Source organism: Panthera onca, chromosome B4 (genome assembly GCF_046562875.1).
Source record: "Panthera onca isolate mPanOnc1 chromosome B4, mPanOnc1 haplotype 2, whole genome shotgun sequence".
NCBI classification, from domain to species: Eukaryota; Metazoa; Chordata; class Mammalia; order Carnivora; family Felidae; genus Panthera; species Panthera onca.
The window spans coordinates 34354677-34379886 of record NC_138345.1 but is presented as its reverse complement, the minus strand read 5'-3'; the positions used below and the strand labels follow the sequence as shown (position 1 = coordinate 34379886).

General features: G+C 39.8%; 1 protein-coding gene across 4 annotated transcripts in view; it reads left to right on the top strand.

The window, feature by feature from the left end:
- The window catches only part of CECR2 (CECR2 histone acetyl-lysine reader), a 180681-nt gene that overhangs the window by 147917 nt on the left and 7554 nt on the right, over positions 1-25210 (top strand). For 2 of the 4 annotated variants that reach the window (XM_060658929.2, XM_060658927.2), the window contains 8 exons: positions 8299-8428; positions 8934-8971; positions 9060-9151; positions 9365-9491; positions 10235-10623; positions 11262-11390; positions 11581-12427; positions 23292-24711. In XM_060658929.2, the coding sequence (XP_060514912.1) occupies positions 8299-8428; positions 8934-8971; positions 9060-9151; positions 9365-9491; positions 10235-10623; positions 11262-11390; positions 11581-12427; positions 23292-24711 (3172 nt within the window). The remainder of the gene's footprint in view (positions 1-8298; positions 8429-8933; positions 8972-9059; positions 9152-9364; positions 9492-10234; positions 10624-11261; positions 11391-11580; positions 12428-23291; positions 24712-25210) is intronic. The other 2 variants (XM_060658930.2, XM_060658928.2) reach the window with 2 other exon arrangements.

Genomic DNA, 25210 nt, shown 5'->3' with positions numbered 1-25210 from the left:
ATTCAAAGAGGACTTCATTATGTAGGTCCTTTTACCATAACAAATAATATTTATCTGTGGTGATGGTAAAACAAAAATTTTTACACTGTTTAAGATCAGTCTGTAAAGGGAGCACAGAACCTATCAGTTAGTTTTAGTCTATTATATGTTTCTCTTTCTACCCTGTCATCCCAGCAGTGTTTACAGGCAGTCACTAGAATAGGGATCCCCTGAAATTGTTGGCAAAATTAATGTGATAGGACATGAACACATATTTCCAAGGAAAGGGCTCATAGCTTTCATTTGTTTCAAGAAATTTGAAAAGTGAGAAGTGGATTAAGAAAAAGTAGAAGCCAAAAGATGGAAAGAACCAAAATGTTCAGAAATGCATGAATGGATAAACAAAGTAAGGTTTATACCGATGATGGTTTATTATTCATCCTTAAAAAGGAATGAAATTCTGACACAGTCTACAACATGGATGAACCTTGAAGATATTATAATAAATAAAGTAAGCCAAGAGGAAGGAAATGGGGAGTTCTTACTAAAGGTACAGAGTTTCTGTTTAGGATGATGTAAAAGTTCTGGAAATGGTAACAGTTGCACAATACTGTGAGTGTACTTAATATTACTGAATTGTACACTTAAAATGATTTAAAAGGTAAATTTTACTCTTTTTTAAAAGTTTTTTAAGCTGGGTCACCTGGGTGGCTCAGTCACTTAAGCATCTGACTTCGGCTCTGGTCACAATCTCCGGTTCGTGGGTTCAAACCCCACATTGGGCCTGCGCTGACAGCTCAGAGCCTGGAGCCTGCCTCAGATTCTGTGTCTCCCTCTCTCTCTGACCCACCCTCACTTGCACTGTGTCTCTGTCAAAAATGAATAAATGTTAAAAAAAGGGTTTTTTTTAAACCAAAAGAAAGAAAAGCCCAAATAAATGCACTGCTTTTTATTAGTATGATACTTGTATAGGAGGTAAAACTGGATTGTGACATAAATATTCATACCAAGTTGAACAAATCAGTATGGAAATGGACATCATTGAGACTTTCTCATCTCAGTATGGTTGATATGTAACGTAAAAATTCTTCTTGCCTCAAATACATAGAAATTCTTTATTTTCCTTAATGTTTATTTATTTTTGAAAGAGAAAGCATGAGCAGGGGAGAGACAGAAAGGGGGACAGAGGATCTGAAGCAGGCTCTACATTGACAGCAGCAATCTCAATGTGGAGTTCGGACTCACAAACCATGAGATCATGACCTGAGCTGAAGTCACACGCTCAATCTACTGAGCCATCCAGGCGCCCCTCAAATACATATAAATTCTATTTTTAATATATATGTTACAATATTTTGTCTAACATTGTATAAACACCCTTTTAAAGAACATATCTGAGGGTGCTTGGGTGGCTCAGTTGTTTAAGTGTCCAACTCTTGGTTTCAGCTCAGGTCATGATCTCATGGTTTCATGCGTTCAAGTCCCATGTCAGGCTCTGCACTGCCAACACAGAGCCTGCTTGGGATTCTCTCTGTCTTCCTCTCTCTCTGTCTCCCACCCCTCCAACAGGCTATCTCTGTCTCTCTCAAAATAAATAAATAAGCTTAAAAAAAAAAAAAAAAAGCATATCTGATAGCCAAGTAAAGGTAGTTATCAGGCACTGTTTTTATGGTAACTAAAAACAGGATAAGTTGTGGGTATGGAGTGGTCTAGGGAAGCTCTACCCCTACCCCAGAAATGACAACCATTAGTAAATTCCTGACAAGGATGAAGAGGTGATAAGAATTTCAAAGCAAGTAAGGAAGCACCACTGTGAGCAGTAGTTGTTGGTAGTTACAGCAGACAAAAAAGAAATAGACTCAGTACTATCAGATATTTAAAAAAGAAGATATTGGAAACATAAGGAAAAAGTAACCTTGTTGTAAATAACAGGTAGATTCAAGGAAACAAATAGAACTCCTAGAAATGTAAGGTATAGGTTATTGGAATATTAAACAGCTTTGGGTATGTGTGAAAAGAGAATCAGTCAACTAGAAGGTATGTCTGGGATATTACATGGAATGCAGCACTAAGATAAAGAAGTTACTTGTTAATCTTTCAGTATCCAGTCATGAAAACAAAACCTATGCTAGATATTTCAACACAAAGAATTTTACTTTTTTTTAATGTAAAAGAGAGAGAGCTCGTGCACACACATGGGAGGGGCAGAGAGAGAGAGAGAGAGAAAATGAGAATCCTAAGCAGGCTCTGCGCTGTAAGTGTAGAGCCCAGCATGGGGCTCCAGACTCACAAACCACGAGATCATGACCTGAGCCAAAATCAAGAGTCAGATGCTAATTGACTGAACCACCTCAACATAAAGAATTTCAAATGGGTCTTTGGTTAAATGGAAGTTAGAAAAATAAAAAAGTTAAAAGAGACTTGTGAGGTAGCACAAAGAAGAGCAAAGAGAAGTTAGGTTATCAGAACCTAGAAGTTGAGGGGCTCTGCCCATTTGGAACAGGCAAGCAGCAAGCCTGGTTCTGGGACTACCAAAAAGAACCTGCTTATCAAAACCAACTGGATTGGTTCATCTGGTCCCAGATGAAGGACCATTCCTAGCATGGTGTTGAACAGCGATAACAAACAGGAAGAAAGAAAACCCTTCCCCTCATCCTATCATTCTTCCTCTGGTACTCCCTTTTGGCAAAATATAAAACTAGCAAAGAATGGAAAAATAATGGATTTAGAGCTTACAAGCTTGATATTGATAGCTTAATAACTTAGGTGTTATATCTAACATGAAAAATCCAGTGTGTGCCTACTGTAAGTTCTAAAATGAAAGAATCAAGAGAATGGGGCAGAGAAAATATTTAGAATGGTTGAGAATTTTCTTGATTTGATGAAGAACACAAATCCTCAAAGTTAGAAGAAGAAATGTAAATTGGATATAAATTACATGTAGACCCATGGTAATGAATTATAGAACCTATGACCCACAGATATTTGAAGTAATCAGTTTGGAGGGGCACCTGGGTGGCTCAGCCAGTAGAGCATCCAACTTCGGCTCAGGTCATGATCTCGTGGTTTTGAGTTTGAGCCCCATGTCAGGCTCTGTGCTGACTGCTCAGAGCCTGGAGCCTGCTTCAGAATCTATGACTCCCTCTTTCTCTGCCCCTCTTCCACTCATGCTCAGTCTCTCAAAAAATAAAGGTTAAGAAAATGTTTTTATAGTAATCAGTTTAGAAAAGATAAATTACCTTAAAGGATGTTCTGTAACAGTGATAGACTTCTCAAGAGTAATAATAGGATTCAGGAGAAAATGGATTGAATTTTATATTAATTTTCCAAGCCTCCATAACTAGATAGTTTAAAACAGAAATTGAATTTTCCCATAGTTCTGGAAGCTAGAAATCTGAATTCTAGATTATGGCAATCTCCATAGACTTAGAATAGAAGGGAACTTCCTTAACCAATATCCACTTTAATGGGAAACGTTAGAGGTATTCCTTCTTAAAGTCAAGAAGAAAAGATTTTTTTCTATCATTGCTTTTATTCTGTATTGTATTGTTTCACAGGGTGTTCTCTACAAAGGAAGAATATTTGTGTATTTATATTATAGAACTATATACATATTAAATGTATAGTCTAAGGAATGTATGATTTGAAACTCCAATAAAATGTCAAGAAACTATCATAACTAATAAGAATAAAGCCAAGTAGTTGGATTCATTTTAAGTGTTAATATGAATAATTTGTAAACATGACTTAATAACAATGGGAATTTTTACTACACAGATAGTGACCTCTAAATATCATTTCCTTCCAGAAGGAACCAAGATTCTTTGGAGAAATGACTGATTTCAGTACTAGGGCAAAAAAAATATAAGGTGTGAGCCTAGATTATTTTATAAGAGAAAACAAGGAAGCATCAAAGACTCCTGAAAGTTCTATCAAAAGATATATTCTCACTGGCCAACAATTGGATTTTTGTTTGTTTGTTTGTTTGTTTCATTTATTTTTGAGAGCAAGAGAGACAGAGTGCGAGTGGGAGAGGGGCAGAGAAAAGAGGGAGACACAGAATCCAAAGCAGGCTCCAGGCTCTGAGCTGTCAGCACAGAGCTCGATGTGGGGCTCGAACTCATGAACCATGAGACCATGACCTGAGCTGAAGTCAGACCTGAACTGACTGAGCCACCCAGGCACCCGATCATTGGATATTTTTGAGCACTAAAAAAAGAAAATGAACAAAAAACATGAAATAAGTTTAAAATCTAGTTTATTTTTGAGAGAGTATGCACCCATGGAGTGGGCAAGGGCAAGATAGAGAGGGAAAGAGAGAATCCCAAGCAACCTTCATGCTGTCAGCTTGGAGCCAGATGCATAGGGGATCTGGAGGGCTCAGTCAGTTAAGCATCCAACTTTGGCTCAGGTCATGATCTCCCAGTTTGTAGGTTTGAGCCCCATATCAGGCTCTGTGCTGATAGCTCAGAGCCTAGAGTCTGCTTCAGATTCTGTGTCTCCCTCTCCCTGCCCCTCCCCAGCTCATTCTCTCTCTCTCTCTCTCTCTCTCTCTCTCAAAATAAATAAACATTAAAAAAAAAAAAAAAAAAAAAAAAGAATGATAACACTGGTGGCAAGAACTTAAAAAGAAAGAAAGAAAACAACTGTGAGATCATTGACCTGAGCTGATATCAGGGGTCGGACGCTTAACCAACTGACTTACCTAGGTGCCCCCATAATGATATTTTATAAAAATCAATGATTACCTTAGGAGATTAGTGGGACAACTTGTTATTTTCAGACCTAGTAAAATAGAAAGTCTGACAGACTGTATTTGAGAATATGCAAATAATTGATGAGGAAAATAATTTGGTCAATAAATAACGGCAATTATAATAGAAAAACAAGTAATAAAAAAATGGACCTGGGCAGAGCTTTTCTCAACCGAGGCTTCCAAGAGACTATTAAACCCTAAAGTAGAGATCAGCTAACTTTTTTTAAAGTTTTAAAATATAAAGCTTTTTATTTTTATTTATTTATTATTTTAAGTAGGCTCCATGCCCAGTGTGGAACTTGAACTCACAACCCAGAGATCCAGAGTCATATGCTCCACTGACTGAGCCATCCAGGCACCCCTGAAATCAGCTAACTTTCTATAAACGGTCAGATAGTAAATATTTTAAGCTTAGAGATAATACAGGGCTGTGTTCACATTAATCTTTCATTCTTTCCCTCTTTTCCTTTCTTTTTCTTTTCTTTTCTTTTTCTTTCTTTTTCTTTCTTTCTTTCTTTCTTTCTTTCTTTCTTTCTTTCTTTCTTTCTTTCATTCATTCATTATAAAAACAATCAGCTAACCGTCCTACATTCTGTAGTTTGCCATTTGCAAACCCCTGCCCTAATACATCCATCGTATTTAATGAACTGACTTCTCTTATGCATCTTTACTAGGTATATACCTTGAAATTACTGAGAAAATGATCATACAAATAATTTTGTCTGCAGCTTAATTCTATCTTGGAACTCTAGTTAATCATCAATTGAAAGACTGATGAGGAACTTAGTAATGGAAAGATGAAGTTAACGCTGATATAATACAAAATCACAGAAGACAGATAAGTAGATATTATATCTGCTGATGTAATGAAAAAAGATATATACAACACCATCTATGAAATAATATTGCCCAAAAAATCAAACATGTTTGTCTGATCAAAGTCTCTAGATATAATTCAATTTACAGAAATCCAAGAGGTATGGGAACACATTAACACCACAGTGAGGATGCCATCAGCTAAATCCAGAACGCAGGAAATTACACAAAGACAAAATGACCCAATTTTTCTAACAAATTGGAGGGAACACTATTACAAATTCAGCTAAATTTAGACACAGACAAATGCAGTATATAGACCTTTTTAGTTTTGATTTGAACAAACCAACTTAAAAAAATTATTGCACTAGAGAGAAAGTTTGACCTTGACTCAATATTTGATATTAAATAAATCCTTTTACGTTCCTAAAGTTCATACAGAAGAGCAAAGAGATAATTTCCAAAAACAGTATGGTGGGGATACTTATTTTACAGATAACAAAATAAAAATAACAGTGAATAAAAGAATGATATTGGGGTGCCTGGATGGCTCAGTCAGTTAAGCTACAGGTCAAGATCTCACAGTTTTGTGAGTTCTAGCCCTGCACTGGGCTCGCTGCTGTCAGTGCAGAGCCTGCTTTGGATCCTCTGTCCCCCATTCTCTCTGCCCCTCCCCTGCTGTTTCTCTCTCTCTCAAAAATAAATAAAAGCATAAAAAAAGAGAATGATATTGGCATAGAGATAGAGATGAACCCAGTAAACTACATAGAAACAGGCCTTGGGAAGGAATGTGGGTTCTCCAGTACCACATAGCCAGTACAATTGCTTACTAATCAGAGGAAGGAAATTATATGTCTGCTTCCCATTTATGTTCCAGATGAACTAAAGGCCCAAACCAAATTGAAGACAGTATAGATGAATGTCTTCAAGATGTCAGAATAAAAAAGAATGTTATAAGTACAAAAAACACAAGCTATAAAGGGAGCGAGATTGATGTTTGGCTACACAAATTGTTCAAAACTTACATATGACACAAACATAAACAAAGTGAAAAGATGAGTCAAAGTGGAAGATTTTTTGAGAGAGAGAGAGAGAGAGAGAGGGTGCAAGTGAGTAAGGGGCAGAGAGAGGGGAAGAGAGAAGCCGGGCTCACCTGATGTGGGTCTGGGACTCCTGAACCGTGAGATCATGTCCTAAGCCGATGTCAGATGCCTAACTGACTAAGCCACCCAGGCACTCTGGAAGAAGATAATTTTAACACATAATCAACAACAAAGTCTTATTATCCAGATTATTAAAATCATTTCTCTAAATCAGAAATGTAGCAACCCAAAGAAAATAGGGCAAAGTAATCACTCCAGTCAGGAAAATGCAGATGAAAAAATCAAAATTCCTTATCAATTCTCAGTAGTTTGGCAAAAATGCGCCTTTTATCCTACCAAGGGAATGTGAGTTCACTCAAATTGCTGTTGAGAGAATAGCTATACCCTTTTGGGAATCACCTTGACCAGTCCTGATGAAGTTCACTATCTGGCAGTTCCGCTGCTAGTTGTAGACCCTAAAAATCTCACATGCATGCGTGAGAAGATATGTCAAAAGAATTGTCATTATAATACCATTTACAAGATGCAGACATATTGCAACCAACTGGAAAGTGGATTATTAAGCTGTGGAGTACTGTATTAAAGTTAATAAAGCAAAAATCTTAAAATCTGCCAGTTTGTTAGGTTCATGGATATTCATTAACTTGGTTACATTGTTCTTTAATCTTGAAATCGTTTTTTAAAAAGTAACATTACAAGTCATTGATAGCCAAGTGCCTTTCACTAATTAAAGCAGATAAAGATTTAAGTTTATAAGGGAATAATGTAAGAACAAAAACAAAATTAGCAGGGTCATGTCATACTCATAGCAGTGGGCAGATGTGGAGTCTGTCTCTCGGGTAAGAAAATAGAAGGTCTGTCCTGGCTTCTCCCTTCCATTTTTGTGTCTTTCTGTCTGACAGTGTTCTTTATCTTCCTGGCTCTTTTCTTTACTCCTGACCTTCCGGTTCCCTGCTGGCAGTGAGTGTCCCATCAGACTAATAGTGGAATGCCAAGTGTGTTTCTCATGGCTGTGGCTGTGAGCCAGAAAAAAAATCATCCATGCCTTCCAGATCTTTGCCCATTCCAGCTGGCATCTTTCTCTTTTTCCCAGCCAAATTTATTACTACCCTGGCTTGGTAGGGTCCAGCTGCCAGTGGTGGGGGTGGATTGAAGAGCAAAGACAATTGGGGTGCAAGGATATTTTTGCAAATGCAAAACCTTGAGTGCTTACATGTGCATATAAAATCTTGTATATGTTTTGGATTGAGAATCTGGTCCTTAAAAGGGGATGTTGCTTTTCTGAGACAACTAGGAAAGTCCTCAGGTATTGAAAGAAGGATAATCTTCATTCAGTCTTTTTTTTTTTCTTCTAATTCTGTTTTTCTTCAGCCTTGCTCTTTCCTCGCTCTCCATCCCAGTGCCTGCCACACCATTGATTTCAGTATGCATAAAGGAAATGAGTTCCACAAGATTATATTTTTCATAAAGCATTCCTTCTATAGAATCATCCTAGTTATCAAAAGAGGATGGCAGAAGAAGCAAAAATAATTTTATGATACTGTTTTGGTAATCTTTGTTTCTTCTCAAAATGCTTAACATATAATCTAATCCTCTAAAAAGCACTTACCTCACTTGTACCTTAATGCACTGTGTTCATTGTAGATCGAGCAAAGAGGAGAAAGCTCAGGGAAGAAAGGGCATGGCTGCTGGCCCAAGGGAAGGAGCTCCCCCCAGAACTTTCCCATCTGGACCCTAACTCCCCCATGAGAGAAGAAAAAAAGACTAAAGACCTGTGAGTATTTAATGATACTAACAGTAGCAAACAGTAACATTTAGGAAGCACTCAGGAATTGTGCCAAGCACTTTGCTCATTTAATTCTTAAAACAACCCTGTGTGGTAGATAATATTCAGTGTTCATAAGCTTCTCATTCTTCTGTATGCCTTTCTGTATTACTGTTATTTAGATTACAAAAATATTCATTAAGGGAAAATATAGCCCAAGAAATAATGTGCTATGAAATAACTACCATTATAGAATCGTAAGTTGTGGATCATCTGAGTCAACCCCAGCATTTTATGGATGAGGAAAATGATACTCCCTTTTTTGCTTAGGTTTACTAATCATCATCTTCACAGTTCTTTCCTGGAGATTATCAGTGTCACAAACTTACCTTAAAAACAGTTTATTGGGACTCTTCCAAACCTTGGTACAATCAGCTGCCTGTCTTTGATTAAAGTAAGAGAGCTAAGGAGAGAAGGTTGTCAAAGTTACTATTTCTTATTTTGTGATTCACAGCTTTGAGTTGGATGATGATTTCACTGCCATGTATAAAGGTCAGTTCCCATTCTCAACTATTAACTATTTCTGATAGAAATACTCTTGTGTGACTGAGTTAATGCAGCTCTCTTCTTTGGCTTTCAGTTCTCGATGTGGTAAAGGCTCACAAGGATTCTTGGCCCTTTTTAGAACCTGTGGATGAATCGTATGCCCCAAACTATTACCAGATTATTAAGGTAGAGGCTGCCTTTACAGTTATACCTTCTATGGTGTGTGTTTCTTTATTGATTTTTGTCACTGTTTTTAAGTTCACCTGTTGTTCTTGAGAATCAGAGTTGCTGCATATATGCCATGCTCCTGAGCATCTCATAATAGCGTGATTCCTTTGCCTCACAGGGACTACAAGATGGTTTCTCCAGCATGTTATAATTTAATGTGTCCTATTTTAGGTCCCCATGGATATCTCAAGCATGGAGAAGAAACTGAATGGAGGTTTATACTGTACCAAGGAGGAATTTGTAAATGACATGAAGACTATGTTCAGGAATTGTCGGAAATACAATGGGGAAAGTAGTGGTAAGTGGGGAAGGAGTCTGCTATGGATACACTTATTATACCATTTCAACCAAGAATAAAATGCCTTCTTTTTTAGAAATACACAAAAACAGAAGTGCATCTCTTTCAGAAGTGAATCAGACCTTTCTTTGGTGCTATGAACACAATGCACATTAAAAGCCATAAGATCGGCCATTCTAACCACTTACACAATATGTGCCAGAACCATTCCTACCCTGTGTGACAAGAGAGTATATCTGGTGCCTAACTGGGCTCAGGTTAGTTTTCATTATCTTAAAGACCAGGCTGGGCTTAGTTTGTACTGCGCTTCCTTCATTCAGCAAGTTAACCACTGACAAGACTGACCCTAGATTTTTAAGTCATCTTGAGAAGTCCATAGAGTATATCTCCAATAATAAATAATATAAAAGGCTCTAGTAGCTTAAATGCTTTAGTTTAAAAACTAAGCAGCTTTTAACTAAATACAGTCACTGTATTTAATAATTCTGCATTTTAGCCTTTATTTGTACTCATTTAAGGTAATAGTCCTAGAGTCGTATTCCAGCCATACAGCCTAGAGCCTCTTAGGACAAAAACAGTACCTTCTTCTTGTGTCCATAGCTGTACAACATAATATGCACTCAAGCCAGATTAAGCTCAAGAGTTTACCCAAATAGCATCTTTTATTGTTTATTGGTAGGAGATTTTTTTTTTATGTCCTGTAAAAGCTGTATCTGGAAGTCAATCCTTGTATCTTCCCACAGAATATACCAAGATGTCTGATAATTTAGAGAGGTGTTTCCATCGGGCAATGATGAAGCATTTTCCTGGGGAAGATGGAGACACAGATGAAGAATTTTGGATCAGAGAGGATGAAAAGCGAGAGAAGAGACGGAGCCGGGCTGGGAGAAGCGGCGGAAGCCACGTTTGGACCCGCTCCAGGGACTCCGAAGGGCCCAGCAAGAAACAGCAACCAGTGGAGAATGGAGGAAAGTCCTTGCCACCTGCACGCCGAGCTCCCTCCTCTGGAGATAATCCTAGCAGTAGTTCCACACAGCTCTCTCGGGAGGGGAGCACCTCAAACGGCCGAGGCTTTTCTCGTCCCCTACATTATGGGGGGATGCCCAACCAGGCACCCCTTTTAAACCAGATGGTAAGGAATAGCTTAAAATTCTGTTGTGATTGCTCCTAGTTGGTGAATTCAAAGAGAGGTGAAGCCTTTTTAATCGGTTCCTCTTCCAAAATAATTTTTCTGTATGTGGATGATTTCTTCGCCTCTCATCTGTCCATTCTTTCTTCATTTTTCCTCTTATTTTAAATCTCCTTTCTCTTAATCTGACATACTCTCGGTATGGGCCAAAATTGGGATTTTAAAAAAACTCTTTGTGTACGAAGCGCAGAAATACATACAGTACTTAAAATACACAGCATATCTGTAGCATTAAAATTATATGTTGCAGGGCAGTTGGGGGAAAATTGGCTTAAGAGGCTCTTGGGGAAGGAAGCAGTTATGAAAAAAAGATTAAGAAACATCAGTCTGTCCTTCAGAGAGAGATTGCTTTCGGCCCAGGAACTAGCCCTGATCTGGGTGAGCCCATGTGCTGACGTTCTTCCCTTTCTTGGCCCTATGCTGAGTTGTTCAAGGTCTTTGTGTTATTTTAGCAGTACATCCATATGCAGGAACGTCCTTGTTTTCTACTTAATGTCTTCTGTGCTTTTTTTTTTTTTTTTTTTTTTTTTTTTTTTTTTTTTAAACCTCTCCCCCACTTGCCTTTACTCAACACCCTCCAGAGGCCAGCAGTACCAGGAACATTTGGCCCTCTTCGAGGATCAGATTCTGCCAATTTATATGTCTCCTCTAGAGTCCCAGAACCACACCCTGGAGAGCCTGTACAGCAGCATCAGCCTTTTGCCATGCAGGTAAGCAACCTGATACTCAGAATATGCAGATGCACAGGATTTCACAGATAAATTTCAGAAATCTAGTCTCTTCCCAGGTTAAATTTAATTCATTATCTCCTATTCTGTAGGGTCTGTTACTATAGATTAAGCACATTACTTATTCTATGCATCTGTTGAACATTGCTTTCTTCTCTTTTCTTGTTGCCAGCCTCCAGTTGGAATTAACAACCATCGAGGACCCAGGCTAGGCACACCAGAAGAGAAGCAAGTGTGTGGGGGACTGACACACCTTACTAACATGGGATCACATCCTGGATCCTTGCAGCTTAGGCAGATGGGTGGCCCCAGTCAGGATGGAAATATTTATCCCCCAACTCAATTCCAGTCAGGATTTATTCCTCCCAGGCATGGTGGGGCTCCAGCCCGACCCCTAGACTTTCCTGAAAGCTCAGAAATTCCTCCCAGCCACATGTACCGATCATACAAGTACCTGAATCGAGTACACTCTGCTGTCTGGAATGGGAACCATGGTGCTACAAACCCAGGACCCTTGGGCACAGATGAGAAGCCCCCCATGGGGCCAGGACCCTCTCACCAACCTCGCACTCTTGGTCATATGATGGATTCCCGAGTGATGAGACCTCCTCTCCCCCCAAACCAGTGGACTGAACAATCAAGCTTTCTACCTCATGGAGTTGCTTCTTCAGGGTATATGCGACCACCCTGTAAATCTGGTGGACTTCGGTTACAGCCACCTCCAGCCCCAACGCCAAGTTCTTTATTTGGAGCACCCTCCCAGGCTCTGCGGGGGGTGCAAGGAGGGGACTCCATGATGGACAGCCCAGAGATGATTGCCATGCAGCAGCTTTCTTCCCGAGTTTGCCCACCAGGTGTGCCTTACCACCCCCGACAGCCTACACCTCCCCATTTACCTGGCCCTTTTCCACAGGTAGCTCATTCGGCATCAGTAAGTGTGTCAGCCCCCAAGCCTACCTTGGGGAATCCTGGGAGGACACAGGATAACAGTGAAACACAAGAGCCTGAAAATGACCGAGGTAATTTACACCATCACTTTTGTCTGACTTCTGACATTTAAGCTATTAATTCATAAGGAATCTTTTTTATGAAGACTATCAAACTCATTTACAGCCTCTTTTTCTTGAACCACTCACTCAGGATTGGGCCAGAGATCTGAAAGGATTTCTGGTGGTAATGATCATTACACAAATGTAGTCCTTACCATAATGTGCAGTCTTTTTGAGACTTGTATGTATAGTAATTCAATTCTCAAAACAAACTTTGAGCTAGCTACTATTTAATGATCCTTGTTTGTACAGGTGGAAAATCTGAGGCACAAAGGTTTAGATTGGTTGCCCTCATCTCACTAGTAAGTGGTGGAGCTGACATTTGAACCCAGACCTACTCAGTCCAGCACCCATGCTTTCAACCATGGCATCATCAAACTGCCTTTAAAAATGGCTGTCTTGGTGCGCCTGGGTGGCTCAATCTGTTAAGCCTCTGACTCTTGACTTCAGCTCAGTCATGATCTCAAAGGTTTGTGAGGTCGAGCTCCGCACTTCTAAGGCAGGGCCTGCTTGGGATTCTCTCTCCCTTTCTCTCTCTCTCTCTCTCTCTCTCTCTCTCTCTCTCACACACACACACACAGAATAATTAAACTTTAAAAAAATATTATTATTAATGGCTGTCTTAAAATTTATCATTATGAAATAACTTTTTAGTACTTTACTTAAAGCCTAATTATTTCCATCCTTCTATTCCTTGGACACATAGCTATAGCTACTAAGAATGAAAAACGGTGAGACCTAGCAAATCCTGAAGAAATGTCTTAGAAATGTCATTTAAGAGAGTAAACCTGAAAATTGAGAAGAAAAATTAAAAGAGTAATTTGTGTAATTAGTGCTTTTTTCTAGGATAGAGGTCAACCACGTATTGTATATAATTTTCTTAATGCATGACTGGAGAATAGACACCTAGACTTTTATCAAATATGAAAATTCCACATAAGATTGATGGTAGGCCTAGAACGCAATTACTTTTTGTTTTAATTAATGTATTTAGTTACTAGGATATCTACTGAAACTTTTTTTTTTTTTAACTTCCACTATAGTTAACATATAGTGTTATATTAGTTTCAGGTATACAATATAGTGATTCAACAGCTCTATACATTACACAGTGCTCATGATAAGTGTACTCTTTGTCTCCTTTGCCTGTTTCACCTGTCCCCACACTCACCTCCCCTCTGGTAACCATTAGTTTGTTCTCTGTAGTTTTTCAGTGTGTCTCTCTTGTTTTTCAGTTTGTTTCTCTTTGTTTTGTTTTTTATATTTCACTTGGCATTAATACCCTGTAGATTCCTTCATGTTATTGCATATGGCAATGTTTTGTTGTTTTTGATGGCTGAGTAATACTCCATTGTACATATGTACCACTTCTTTATCCATTCATCTCTCTTTTTTTTTTTTAATGTTTATTTATTTTTGAAGAGAGACAGAGACAGAATGCGAGGGGGTTAAGGCAGAGAGAGAGGGAAGCACAGAATCCGGGCTCTGAGCCGTCAGCACAGAGCCTGACGTGGGGCTCGAACTCACAAGCTGTGAGATCATGACCTGAATCGAAGTCGGTCGCTTAACCAACTGAGCCACCCAGGCACCCCTATCCATTCATCTCTTGATGGTCACTTGGGTTGCTTCCATATCTTGGCTATTATAAATAATGCTGCAATAAACACAGGTGTGCATACACCTTTTCAAATTAGTGTTTCATATTCTTTGGGTAAATACCCAGTAGTGGAATTAATGGATCATGTGGTAATTCTATTTTTAATTTTTTGAGGAACCTCATACTGTTTTCCACAGTGGCTGTACCAGTTTGCTTTCCCACCAACAGTGCAAGAGGGTTCTTTTTTCTCCACATCTTCACCAACATTTGTTGTTTCTTGTTTTTCTTATTTTAGCCATTCTGACAGACATGAGGTAATATCTCATTCTGTTTTGATTTATATTTCCATGGTAATAAGTGATGTTAAGCATCTGTTCATGTGTCTGTTAGTGATCTGAATGTCTTCTTTGGAGAACTGTCTGTTCATTTCATCTGCCCATTTTTTAATCGGATTATTTATTTTTTTGGATGCTAAGTTCTTAATATATTTGGCTACTCACTCTTTATCAGACATGTCATTTGCAAATATCTTCTCCCATTCCGTAGGTTGTCTTTTAGTTTTATTGACTGTTTCCTTTGCTCTGCAGAAGCTTTTTATTTTGATGTAGTCCCAATACTTAATTTTTGCTTTCATTTCCCTTGCCTCAGGAGACTTATTTTTAAAATGTTGCTATGGCCAATGTCAGAGAAATTACTGTTTGTGCTCTCTTCCAGGGTTTTGATTTTGGTCTCACATTTAGGTCTTTAATCCATTTTGAGTTGGTTTTTTGTGTAAGGTGTGAGAAAATTGGTCCACTTTCATCCTTTTGCATGTGGTTGTCCAGTTTTCCCAACACCATTTGTTGACAAGACTTTTTCCCATTGTGTATTCTTGCCTCCTTTGTCAAAGATTAATTGGCCATATAATTGTGGGTTTATTTCTGGGCTCTCTGTTTTGTTCTCGATCTACATGACTTTTTTTGTGCCAGTACCATTCTGTTTTGATTATTACAACTTTGTAGTATAGCTTGATACCTGGGATTGGGACACCTCCAGCTTTGTTTTTCTTTTTCAAGATCGCTTTGGCTATTTGGGTTCTTTTGTGGTTCCATACAAATGTTAGAATTATTTTTTCTAGTTCTGTGAAAAATGCTGTTAGTGTTTTGATAGGGATTGCATTAAATGTGTAGATTGCTTTGGGTGGCATGGACATTTTAACAATATCTGTTCTTCTAATCCATTGGCATGGAATGTCTTTCCATTTGTGTCATCTTCAGTTTCTTTCATCAGTGTTTTATAGTTTTCAGAGTTTAGGCCTTTCACCTCCTTGGTTAAAGTTTCTTCCTAGGTATTTTATTACTTTTGGTGAAATTGTAAATGGGAGTTTTTTTCTTATTTTCTCTTTCTACTATTAGTGTATAGAAATTGAACAGATTTCTGTATATTGATTTTTATATCTTGTGACTTTATTGAAGTCATTTATGGTTGTAGTAGGTTTTGGTGGAGTCTTTAGTGTTTTCTATATGTAGTATCATGTCATCTAGAAGTAGTAAAAGTTTTCCTTTTTTTTTTTTAATTTTTTTTTTTAACATTTTATTTATTTTTGAGACAGGGAGAGACAGAGCATGAACAGGGGAGGGTCAGAGAGAGGGAGACACAGAATCTGAAACAGGCTCCAGGCTCTGAGCTGTCAGCACAGGGCCCGACGCGGGGCTCGAACTCACGGACCGTGAGATCATGACCCAAGCTGAAGTCGGCCGCTCAACCGACTGAGCCACCCAGGCGCCCCAGTTTTCCATTTTCCATACCAGTTTGGATGCCTTTTATTTCTTTTTGTTGTCTGATTGCTGTGGCTAGAACTTCCAGTACTCTGTTGAATAAAGGTACTGTTGAGAGTGGACATTCTTTTCTTCTTCCTTATCTTAGGAAAAAGCTCTCAATTTTTCATCATTGAGTGTGATGTTAGCTATGAGTTTTTAATATGTGGCCTTTATTATATTGAGGTATGTTCCCTCTAAACCTACTTTGTTGAAGGTTTTTTATCATGAATGGGTTTTGTACTTTGTCGAATGTTTTTTCTGCATCTATTGAAATGATCATATATTTTTAATCCTTTCTCTTGTTGAAGTGATGTATCATGTTGATTAATTTGCCCTTGCATCCTAGGAATAAATCCCACTTGATCATGGTGAATGATTTTTTTTAGTGTATTGTTGTGTTTGGTTTGTTGAACATTTTTGTGTCTTCGTTCATCACAGATACTGGCCTATAAGTCTCTTGTTTTTGTTTGTTTTGTTTTTGTTTTTGTTTTTGTTTTTGGTAGTATCTTTATCTGGTTTTGGTATCAGGGTAATGTTGGTCTTATAGAATGAATTTGGCAGCTATCCTTCGTCTTCTATCTTCCAGAATAGTTTGAGAATAATAGGTATTAGCTCATCTTTAAATGTTTGGTAGAATTCACCTGTAAAGCTGTCTGGTCCTGGACTTTTGTTTGTTGGAAGTTTTTTGATTATTGACTCTATTTCTTTGCTGGAAATGGCCTGTTCAAATTTTCCATTTCTTTCTGATTCAGTTTTGTTAGGTTATGTTTCTAGTAATTTATCCATTTCTTCTTGGTTGTTCAATTTGTTGGCATATAATTTTTCATAATCTCTTATAATCCTTTGTATTTCTGTGGTGTTGGTTGTTATCTCTCTCTCTCTCTCTCTCTCTCTCTCTCTCTTTCTCTTTGAGTCTGGCTAAAGATTTGTCAATTTCATTGATCTTTTCAAAGAACCAGCTCCTGGTTTCATCTACTATATTGTTTTTTTAGTTTCTATTTTGTTTGTTTCTCCTTTAATCTTTATTATTTTCTTCCTTCTACTGGTTTGGGCTTTATTCTTTTTCTAGCTCCTTTAGGTATGAGGCTAGTTGTTTATTTGAGATTTTTCTTTTTGAGGTAGACCTACATTGCTATAAACATCCCTCTTTTTTTTTTTTAATGTTTATTTACTTTTGAGAAAATGTGCAAATGAGCAGGAGAGGACCAGAGAGGGAGACCAAGGATCTGAAGCGGGCTCTGTGCTGAGAGTGGAGGCCTGGTGTTGGGCTCAATCTCACAAACTGTGAGATCATGACCTGAGCCAAAGTTGTATGCTTAACCGACTAAGCCACCCAGGTGTGCCCCTAAACATCCCTCTTTGGAATAGTTTTTGCTGTATCCAAAAGATTTTGGACTGTAGTATTTTCGTTTGTCTCCATGTGTTTCTTGATTGCCTCTTTGATTTCTTGATTAACCCATTCATTCTTTAGTAATATGTTATTTAACTTTCATGTGTTCTTTCCAGATTTCTTGTGGTTGATTTCTACTTTCATGCCATTATGGTCAGAAAAGTTGCATGGGACAACTTCAGTCTTTTCAAATTTGTTGAGACTTGTTTTGTGGCCTGTCATGTGATCTGTTCTGGAGAATGTTCCATGTGCACTTGAAAAGAATGTGTATTCTGCCGTTTTAGGATGGAATTCTTTAGAATATATCTGGTAGATCCATATGGTCAAGTATGTCATTCAGAAAGCAACTGTTTCCTTGCTGATTTTCTGTTTCGATCTTTCCGTTCATGTAAGTGTGGTGTTAAAGTCTCCTACTATTGGGGCACTTGGGTGACTTAGTTAAGAGTCTGACTCTGTTTCAGCTCAGGTCGTGATCTCACAGTTCGTGAGTTCCAAGTCCCACATCCAGCTCTGTGCTGACAGTGCAGAGCCTGCTTTGGATCCTCTTTCTCCTGCTCTGCCCTTCCCCTGCTCTCACATGTGCATGCTCTGTCTCTTTCCCTCCCTCCTAACTTCCCTCCCTCCCTCTCTCTCTCAAAATAAATTTTTTTTAATGTTTATTTTTGAAAGAGTGTGAGCGGGGGAGGGACAGGGAGACAGGGAGACACAGAATCTGAAGCAGGCTCCAATCCAGGCTCCAAGCTGTCAGCACAGAGCCTGACGCAGGGCTCAAACTCAAGAGCCATGAGATCATGACCTGAGCCAAAGTCAGCTGCCCAACTGACTGAGCCACCCAGGTACCCCTAAATAAATAAACTTTTAAAAGTAAATAGAATAGGGGTGCCTGGGTGGCTCAGTTGGTTAAGCATCCGACTCTTGATTTCAGCTCGGGTCATGATTTCACGGTTCATGAGTTCGAGACCCATATGGGGCTCTGCGCTGACAGCATGGAACCTGCTTCAGATTCTCTCCCCTTTTTCTGCCCCTCCCCTCCTCATGCCTTCTCTCTCAAAATAAATAAACTTTAAAAAGTTTATGTTAAAAATAATAAAGTCTCCTGTTATTCCTAGTGATTACTTCCTTATGTTTGTTATTAGTTGCTTTGTGTATTTGGGTGCTGCCATGTTAAGTGCATAAATATTTACAGTTGCTATTTCTTGTTGAATCTGTCCCTTACTGATTATGTAGTGTCCTTTGTCTCTTGTTATTAATAGTCTTTGTTTAAAGTCTGTTTTGTCTGATACAAGTATTGCTACCTGGGCTTTCTTCTGGCATTCATTTGCATGATAAAGGCTTCTCCATCCCTTCACTTTCAATCTGTGGGTGTTTTTCAGTCTGAAATGAGTCTCTTGTAGGCTGCATATCGATGGGTTTTGTTTTTGTTTTTGTTTTTGTTTTTTTAATCCATTCCATCACCCTGTCTTTTGATTGGACTGTTTAGCCTATTTACATTCAAGGTAATATGTAGGTATGTACATATTGCTATTTTGTTACTTGTTTTATGAATGTTTTTGTAGATCCCTGTTCCACTGTTCCTTCTCTTGCTCTCTTCTGTCATGGTTTAGTGGCTTTCTGTAGTGATAATAGTTGGATTCCTTTCTCTTTATTTTTTGCATATTAGTTGCCAGTTTTTGATCTGTGATTACCATTATGTATGTATGTATATGTATATATATATTTGTATGTGTATTCATATACATTCGCCATCTTCTGCATATAATATGTAAGTTGATGGTCACTTACGTTTGAACCTATTCTTAACTCCCACCATCCCACTCCCAGGTTTTAGGTATATCGTATCATACTTTCTATCCTTTTATTTGTAAATCACTTGACTGATTTTTATAGATATACTTAATTTTACTGCTTTTGTGCTTCCTACTTTTTTTATTCCTGCTTATGGTCTTTCCTTTCCACTCAGTCCCTTTTAACATTTCTCATAGGGCTGGTGTAGTGGTCATGAATCCCTTTCTTTCTTTCTTTCTTTCTTTCTTTCTTTCTTTCTTTCTTTATTTTTATCTGGGAAACTCTCCTATTCTGAATGAGAGCCTTGCTGAATAGAGTATTCTTGGCTGCTGTTTTTTTTTTTTTTTTTTCTTTCAGAACTTTGAATACATTATACCACTCCCTCTGGCCTGCAAAATTTCTGCTAAAAAATGAGCTGAAACAGGGTTTCCCTTGTATGTAACAGTTTTCTTTTCTCTTGCTACTTTTAAAATTTGTTCTTGGGGCACCTGGGTGGCTCAGTCAGTTAAGCATCTGACTGAGCTCAGGTCATGATCTCACGGTCCATGAGTTCAAGCCCCACATGGGGCTCTGTGCTGACAGTTCAGAGCCTAGAGCCGGATTCAGATTCTGTGTCTCCCTTTCTTTCTGCCCCTCCCCCACTCACACTGTCTCTGTCTCTCAAAAATGAATAAATGCTAAAAATTTTGGGGAGGGGGCACCTGGATGGCTCAGTCGCTTAAGCATCCAACTTCAGTTCAGGTCATGATCTCACGATTTGTGAGTTCGAGCCCTGCTTCAGGCTCTGTGCTGACAGCTCAGAGCCTGGAGCCTGCTTCAGATTCTGTGTCTGCCCATCTCCCTGCCCCTCCCATACTCATTCTCTGTCTCTCAATAATAAATAAACGTTAAAAATTTTTAAAAAAAAATGTTTTTTAACTTGCTCTTCATTACTACATTTTTGTCATTTTAATTCCTGTGTGTGTCTTCGTGTGAACCTCCTTGGGTTGATTTTGTTGAGGATTTGCTATGCTTCCTAGATCTAAATTTCTGCTTCCTTCCCCAGATTCAGGAAGTTTTCAGCCATTATTTCTTCAAATAAATTTTCTGCCTCCTTTTCTCTCTCTTCTGAGATCCATACACTTGTTGTCACTGAGTTCCCTAAATCTTTTTTTTTTTTTTTTTTTTTTTTTTTTTTTGCCTGTGAAGCTTGATTGCTTTCCATTACTTGGTCCTCCCAGTCACTGATTCTTTCTTCTGCTTCATCTAGTCTGTTTATTCCCTCTAGTGTATTTTTAATTTCAGTTATTGAGTTCTTCATCTCTGATTTGTTTTGTTTTCTGTTTGTTGAGAGTTTCACTGAAGAGTTCCACTCCTTTCTAACTTCAGTGAGTATCTTTATGACCATTACTTTAAATTCTCTATTGAGCATATTACTTACCTGTTTCATTTAGCTCTCTTGCTGTGATTATGTCTTGGTTCTTTTCTTTGGGACATAGTCCTCTGTGTCCTTGTTTTGTCTAACTCTGTTTCTCTGTGTTAGGAAAGTCAGCTATGTCTCCTGCTCTTGAAAATAGTGGCCTTGTGAAGAAGAGGTCCTGTAGTGCCCTTCAGTGCAGTGTCCCCTGTTCACCACGACCTAGCACTTCAGGGGTGTCTCCTATGTGTGTTGTGTGCACCCTGGTATTGTAGCTGAGCCACATTCGCCTTCATTCCAGTTGTGTGCAATGGCTCTCTTTGTCTGTCTTGGGTAAGGTTTGATCCCTGTGTTGTTAGTGGCCCAGTCTGGGGCTGCCTTGGGCTTGAGCTGAATCAATCCAGGCATTTGCCAGAGATGCAGTAGCACGAAACTGCTGGGCACTTTCCCTCTATTGTCCTCCGAGAAGCTTTCAGTGGTGGACTTGGCCTTCAGTCAAAACAACTGTCTGCCCCCAGCCCACTGCTAGGGCCATAGTCAGACTGGTATGTGTAGTTATCTTCCCCGTTCTCTGGGGCAGGAGGAGTCTCTTTGCAGTAGTGTTTGGCCTTGTTGGGGCTGCCTGCACCTTACCAGGCTTGTGCCATCACTTTGGATGGGCTCTGGCCAAGGGCATATTGGAGGGGCCAGGTCAATAGGGCAATGGGGGTAGGGCCCATACAGTTCCAGGAAGCTCTAAGCCAGTCCGATGCAGGAGGGAACTGCAGCTGCCCAGGAAAAGTTCACCTGGGCTTGGATGGAGTGTTTCTGCAGGAGAATGCTGGGGCTGGGCTCTTTGTTAGCTGGGGCTGGGCTCTTTGTTAGCAACCCAGCTAGAACAAGTATTAGCACTGCTCTGATTCCTACAGGTGCCCATCTATCTAGCCTGGGGCGGGGACAATGTTGCCTTTCAACTCTTTTGTTCTTGGAGAGGTGTCCCAAAAATCCCTACCCTCTAGCATGCACTCAAGATTAGTAAATAAATCTCCTTTCCATATATATACACCAGGTCTTCAAACTGCTGCTTCTAAGCTTTATCCCAATGGGGCTGTTTATGTTTGTTGTGTTGTCTCTTTTAAGGGCAGGGACTCTGCCCTCCTATCTCTCCCAGAGCCAAGCCCACTGATTTTTAGTTTCAGGTCTTAAGTCATCCTCCCCCGCCCCCCGCCCCAGATTGTTGGGCCTCTTTGGTTTTCAAAGCCAAATGTTACGGGAATTCATCTTCCCCATGTAATTTCCTTGTGCCTGGGGTGCCTGCCTTCGGGAACTGCTTCTCTCCTCTCTTTCTATCTGCTGTATCCTTCCCTCCTGTGGACAGTCCCGAGAGTCCATTTGATTCCTGCCAATACCTTTGTTCTTCCTACCCTCTTTGATGTGGCCCCTACTCTACATTTAGCTGTGGAGAGTCTTTTCTGTCAGTCTTTAAGTCATTTTTTGGGTTATTGATACTAATCCTCCTACTCTGCCATCTTCCCCAAGTCAGACTTTTATTTAAAAGTGTTTCTTTTGAGGAACATCTCAGTGGTTCAGTCCGTTTGAGCATCTGACTTTAGCTCAGGTCATGATCTCATAGTTCGTAAGCTTAAGTCCCTCATCAAGCTCTGTGCTGACAGCTTGGAGCCTGGAGCCCGCTTCAGATTCTGTGTCTCCCTCTCTTTCTACCCCTCCCTGCTTGTGCTTTTTCTGTCTCAAAAATAAATAAACATTTTAAGAATTAACAAAAATAAAAAAATAAATAAAAGTGTTTCTTTTGAGATAGGCCCCGCTTTGTGAAAACCAGCTCTAACAGAACTGTCTAATACTGATTTCACATGGAGTCTGGAAGAAGCTTTAGAAGTAGAGTCCCTCTGGTGAAACTAGATAAGCCTATTTGTTAGTTGCCATGTTTTATGTTGATAAAATAATGATAAGTGTAGATTTAATTTTCATTGTATAGCTCGTGCCTTGGATTTTTGAAGACAGCATTATTAGTTCATTAGTTGACCGAGATTTTAGTCGGTCTTTAAAAGTTAAGAATCCTTAATCTTGTCTTTAAAATTTGTTACCAGAATTGTATTCTGATCCACCTGAGCAACAACTCTGTCCTGTTCAAAGGATTATAATAGTAAGACCATATTTTTGGTTTGATACAATAGCAAGGTAAAGAGTTCTGAATTTATAATTAAGCATTTGAGTCTAGTAAATTAATTTATTTGGGTTTATTAAATTTCTGTAATATGTTAAAGATGCCTTTCGAGTTTTATCCTGTAGGACATCTTGTTCTCAAGACATCCAGACAAGATATTTTCATTCATTCAGCAAATATCAATTGAGTCCCTGTTTTGTGCAAGTACTAAGAGTGGTAGGGAACAAAAGAAAGTCCCTGCTGCTGTGGAACTTGTGTTCTGAAGGGGCACAAGTCAGGGATCCAGCCCTCTTGATACATACCCATCATGTCCTCGTCCTTCTCGTTGTATCTTATTGTATCTCCATATGTGACATGCATCTCTGTGGAGTCCATGAGCCATGAATTATCTCCCCCTCACTTAGTGATCTGTGACCACACAGGAAGAGGGAAACAAGGACATCTCCATTCTTTGGCAGACTTTATGAGTAGCTGTAGAGGTGCTAGGTCTTACCTCTTGGTCTATAAGAGGGAGTTTGCAAGGACCTCAATATCATCATCCTTTCCAGGGACTCAATTTCTAGCTGAAGCTTCATTGGCCACACATCTACCCCAACCCTATCTCTCCTTATCTGACAGGTTTCATGTTCTTTTTACTACTAACTCCATCAGTGTCATCATTTCAGCTACTGAACTACTATTTTGTTCTGTGTTTCACTTACAGCAGATCCCTTGCCTGGGCTTGAGGAGAAACCACCAAACATTGGTGGTTCAGAGGGCGTGTACCTCAAACAACTACCTCACCCTACACCTCCCTTGCAGACCGACTGTACCAGGCAGAGCTCACCACAAGAAAGGGAAACAGAGGGCCCAGAGCTCAAAAGCGACTCCTCAGATTCTGGAGACAACTGTAAAGCAACAAAGAGCAAGAATACCTGGCCCTCAGAGAGCGGCTATACCAGCCCAGCCACTCAAGGATGTATGCGAGACCTCTCCACTCTGGCAGATAGAGGGGCTCTACCTGAAAATGGAGTAGTTGTTGAAGCATCCCCTTGTGGATCAGAGGGGAAGGGCCTTAGTGTTAGTGGTTCAGAAAAGCCACTCTGCCCCAGAGGTAAAACACTACAGGAAACCATGCCATGTGCAGGACAGAACCCAGCTACACCTCCCAACACAGACCCCAGTTTGATGGGAGGCACTGTAAGCCAGTTTTCTCCCTTGTACATGCCCGGCCTGGAATACCCAAATTCAGCTACCCATTACCACATCAGTCCAGGCCTGCAAGGTTTGGGCCCTGTGATGGGAAGTAAACCCTCAGTATCCCATCCTCAGCATTTTCCCCCTAGGGGCTTTCAATCTAGCAACCCTCATTCTGGAGTCTTTCCCCGGTATCGCCCCCACCAAGGAATGAGGTATTCCTACCAGTCACCACCTCAGCCTTCCTACCATCACTATCAGCGAACTCCTTATTATCCGTGTCCACAGGGCTTTTCTGACTGGCAGAGACATCTTCATCCCCCGGGAAGCCCAAGTGGGCTCCCACCTAATCCACCTCCTCCACCAAGGCCCCTCTTCTCAGATAAGAGCACCTTGGCTAATCTGCAAGGCTGTGAGACACTGAATGCTGCCTTAACTTCCCCAACCCAAATGGATGCAGTGGCTGCTAAAGTAGTCTCAGCTGATGGGCAGAATCCTGTTCCAGAGGAAGAAAAGCTGGATGAATCTATGGAGAGACCAGAGAGCCCCAAAGAATTTTTAGACCTGGACAACCATAATGCAGCTACCAAGCGACAGAGCTCATTGTCAGCCAACGAATATCTTTATGGAACTCCTCCACCTCTGAGTTCAGGGATGGGATTTGGTTCATCTACTTTCCAACCCCATGGTGTGATGCTACAGACAGGGCCTCCTTATACACCTCAGCGGCCAGCCAGTCATTTCCAGCCCAGAGCTTACTCCTCCCCTGTGGCTGCTCACCCACCTCACCATCCAGTGGCTGCCCAGCCCAACGGCCTCTCTCAGGAGGGCCCCATCTATCGCTGCCAGGAAGATGGCCTGGGTCACTTTCAAGCTGTAATGATGGAACAGATTGGCACTGGAAGTGGAATAAGGGGACCTTTCCAAGAAATGTACAGATCATCAGGGTAAGGTTACATTAGGTGGTTTTTGGGTTGTTTTTTTGTTTTTTGGGGTTTTTTTGTTTTTCTGAAAAAAGAAATAGTTTTAAAGAGCAAAATGATCTTAGGAATAACGATAAATGTTAGCAGTCTAGGTCCAAGAAAAACATGTGACTCATTGATAATTGGAGACTTAATGGAAGTGTATCAGCCTTAGAGTCTGATTTTATCTTTGGCACTTTTTTTCCCTCATGAAAGTGAAATCACATTTAAATGACAGATTTTGACCCTAGAAACTTGATAGCTCCGGTTGAGAGCTATAGACAGGCGTCAATATGCTGCCAAGTTCAGATACTCTGACTAGGGTAAAATGGGTCTTTCTCAAATCCTGAGGTTATGGGATCACATGTAATGCTCAGGTTTTATCCCTTATCTGTCATTTCTTCTTAAAACAAGTCAAATACTATCCCCATTAGAGTTCTTGCAAATAGTGATGAGGTGACCTGTGATCCATGAAATTTTCAAA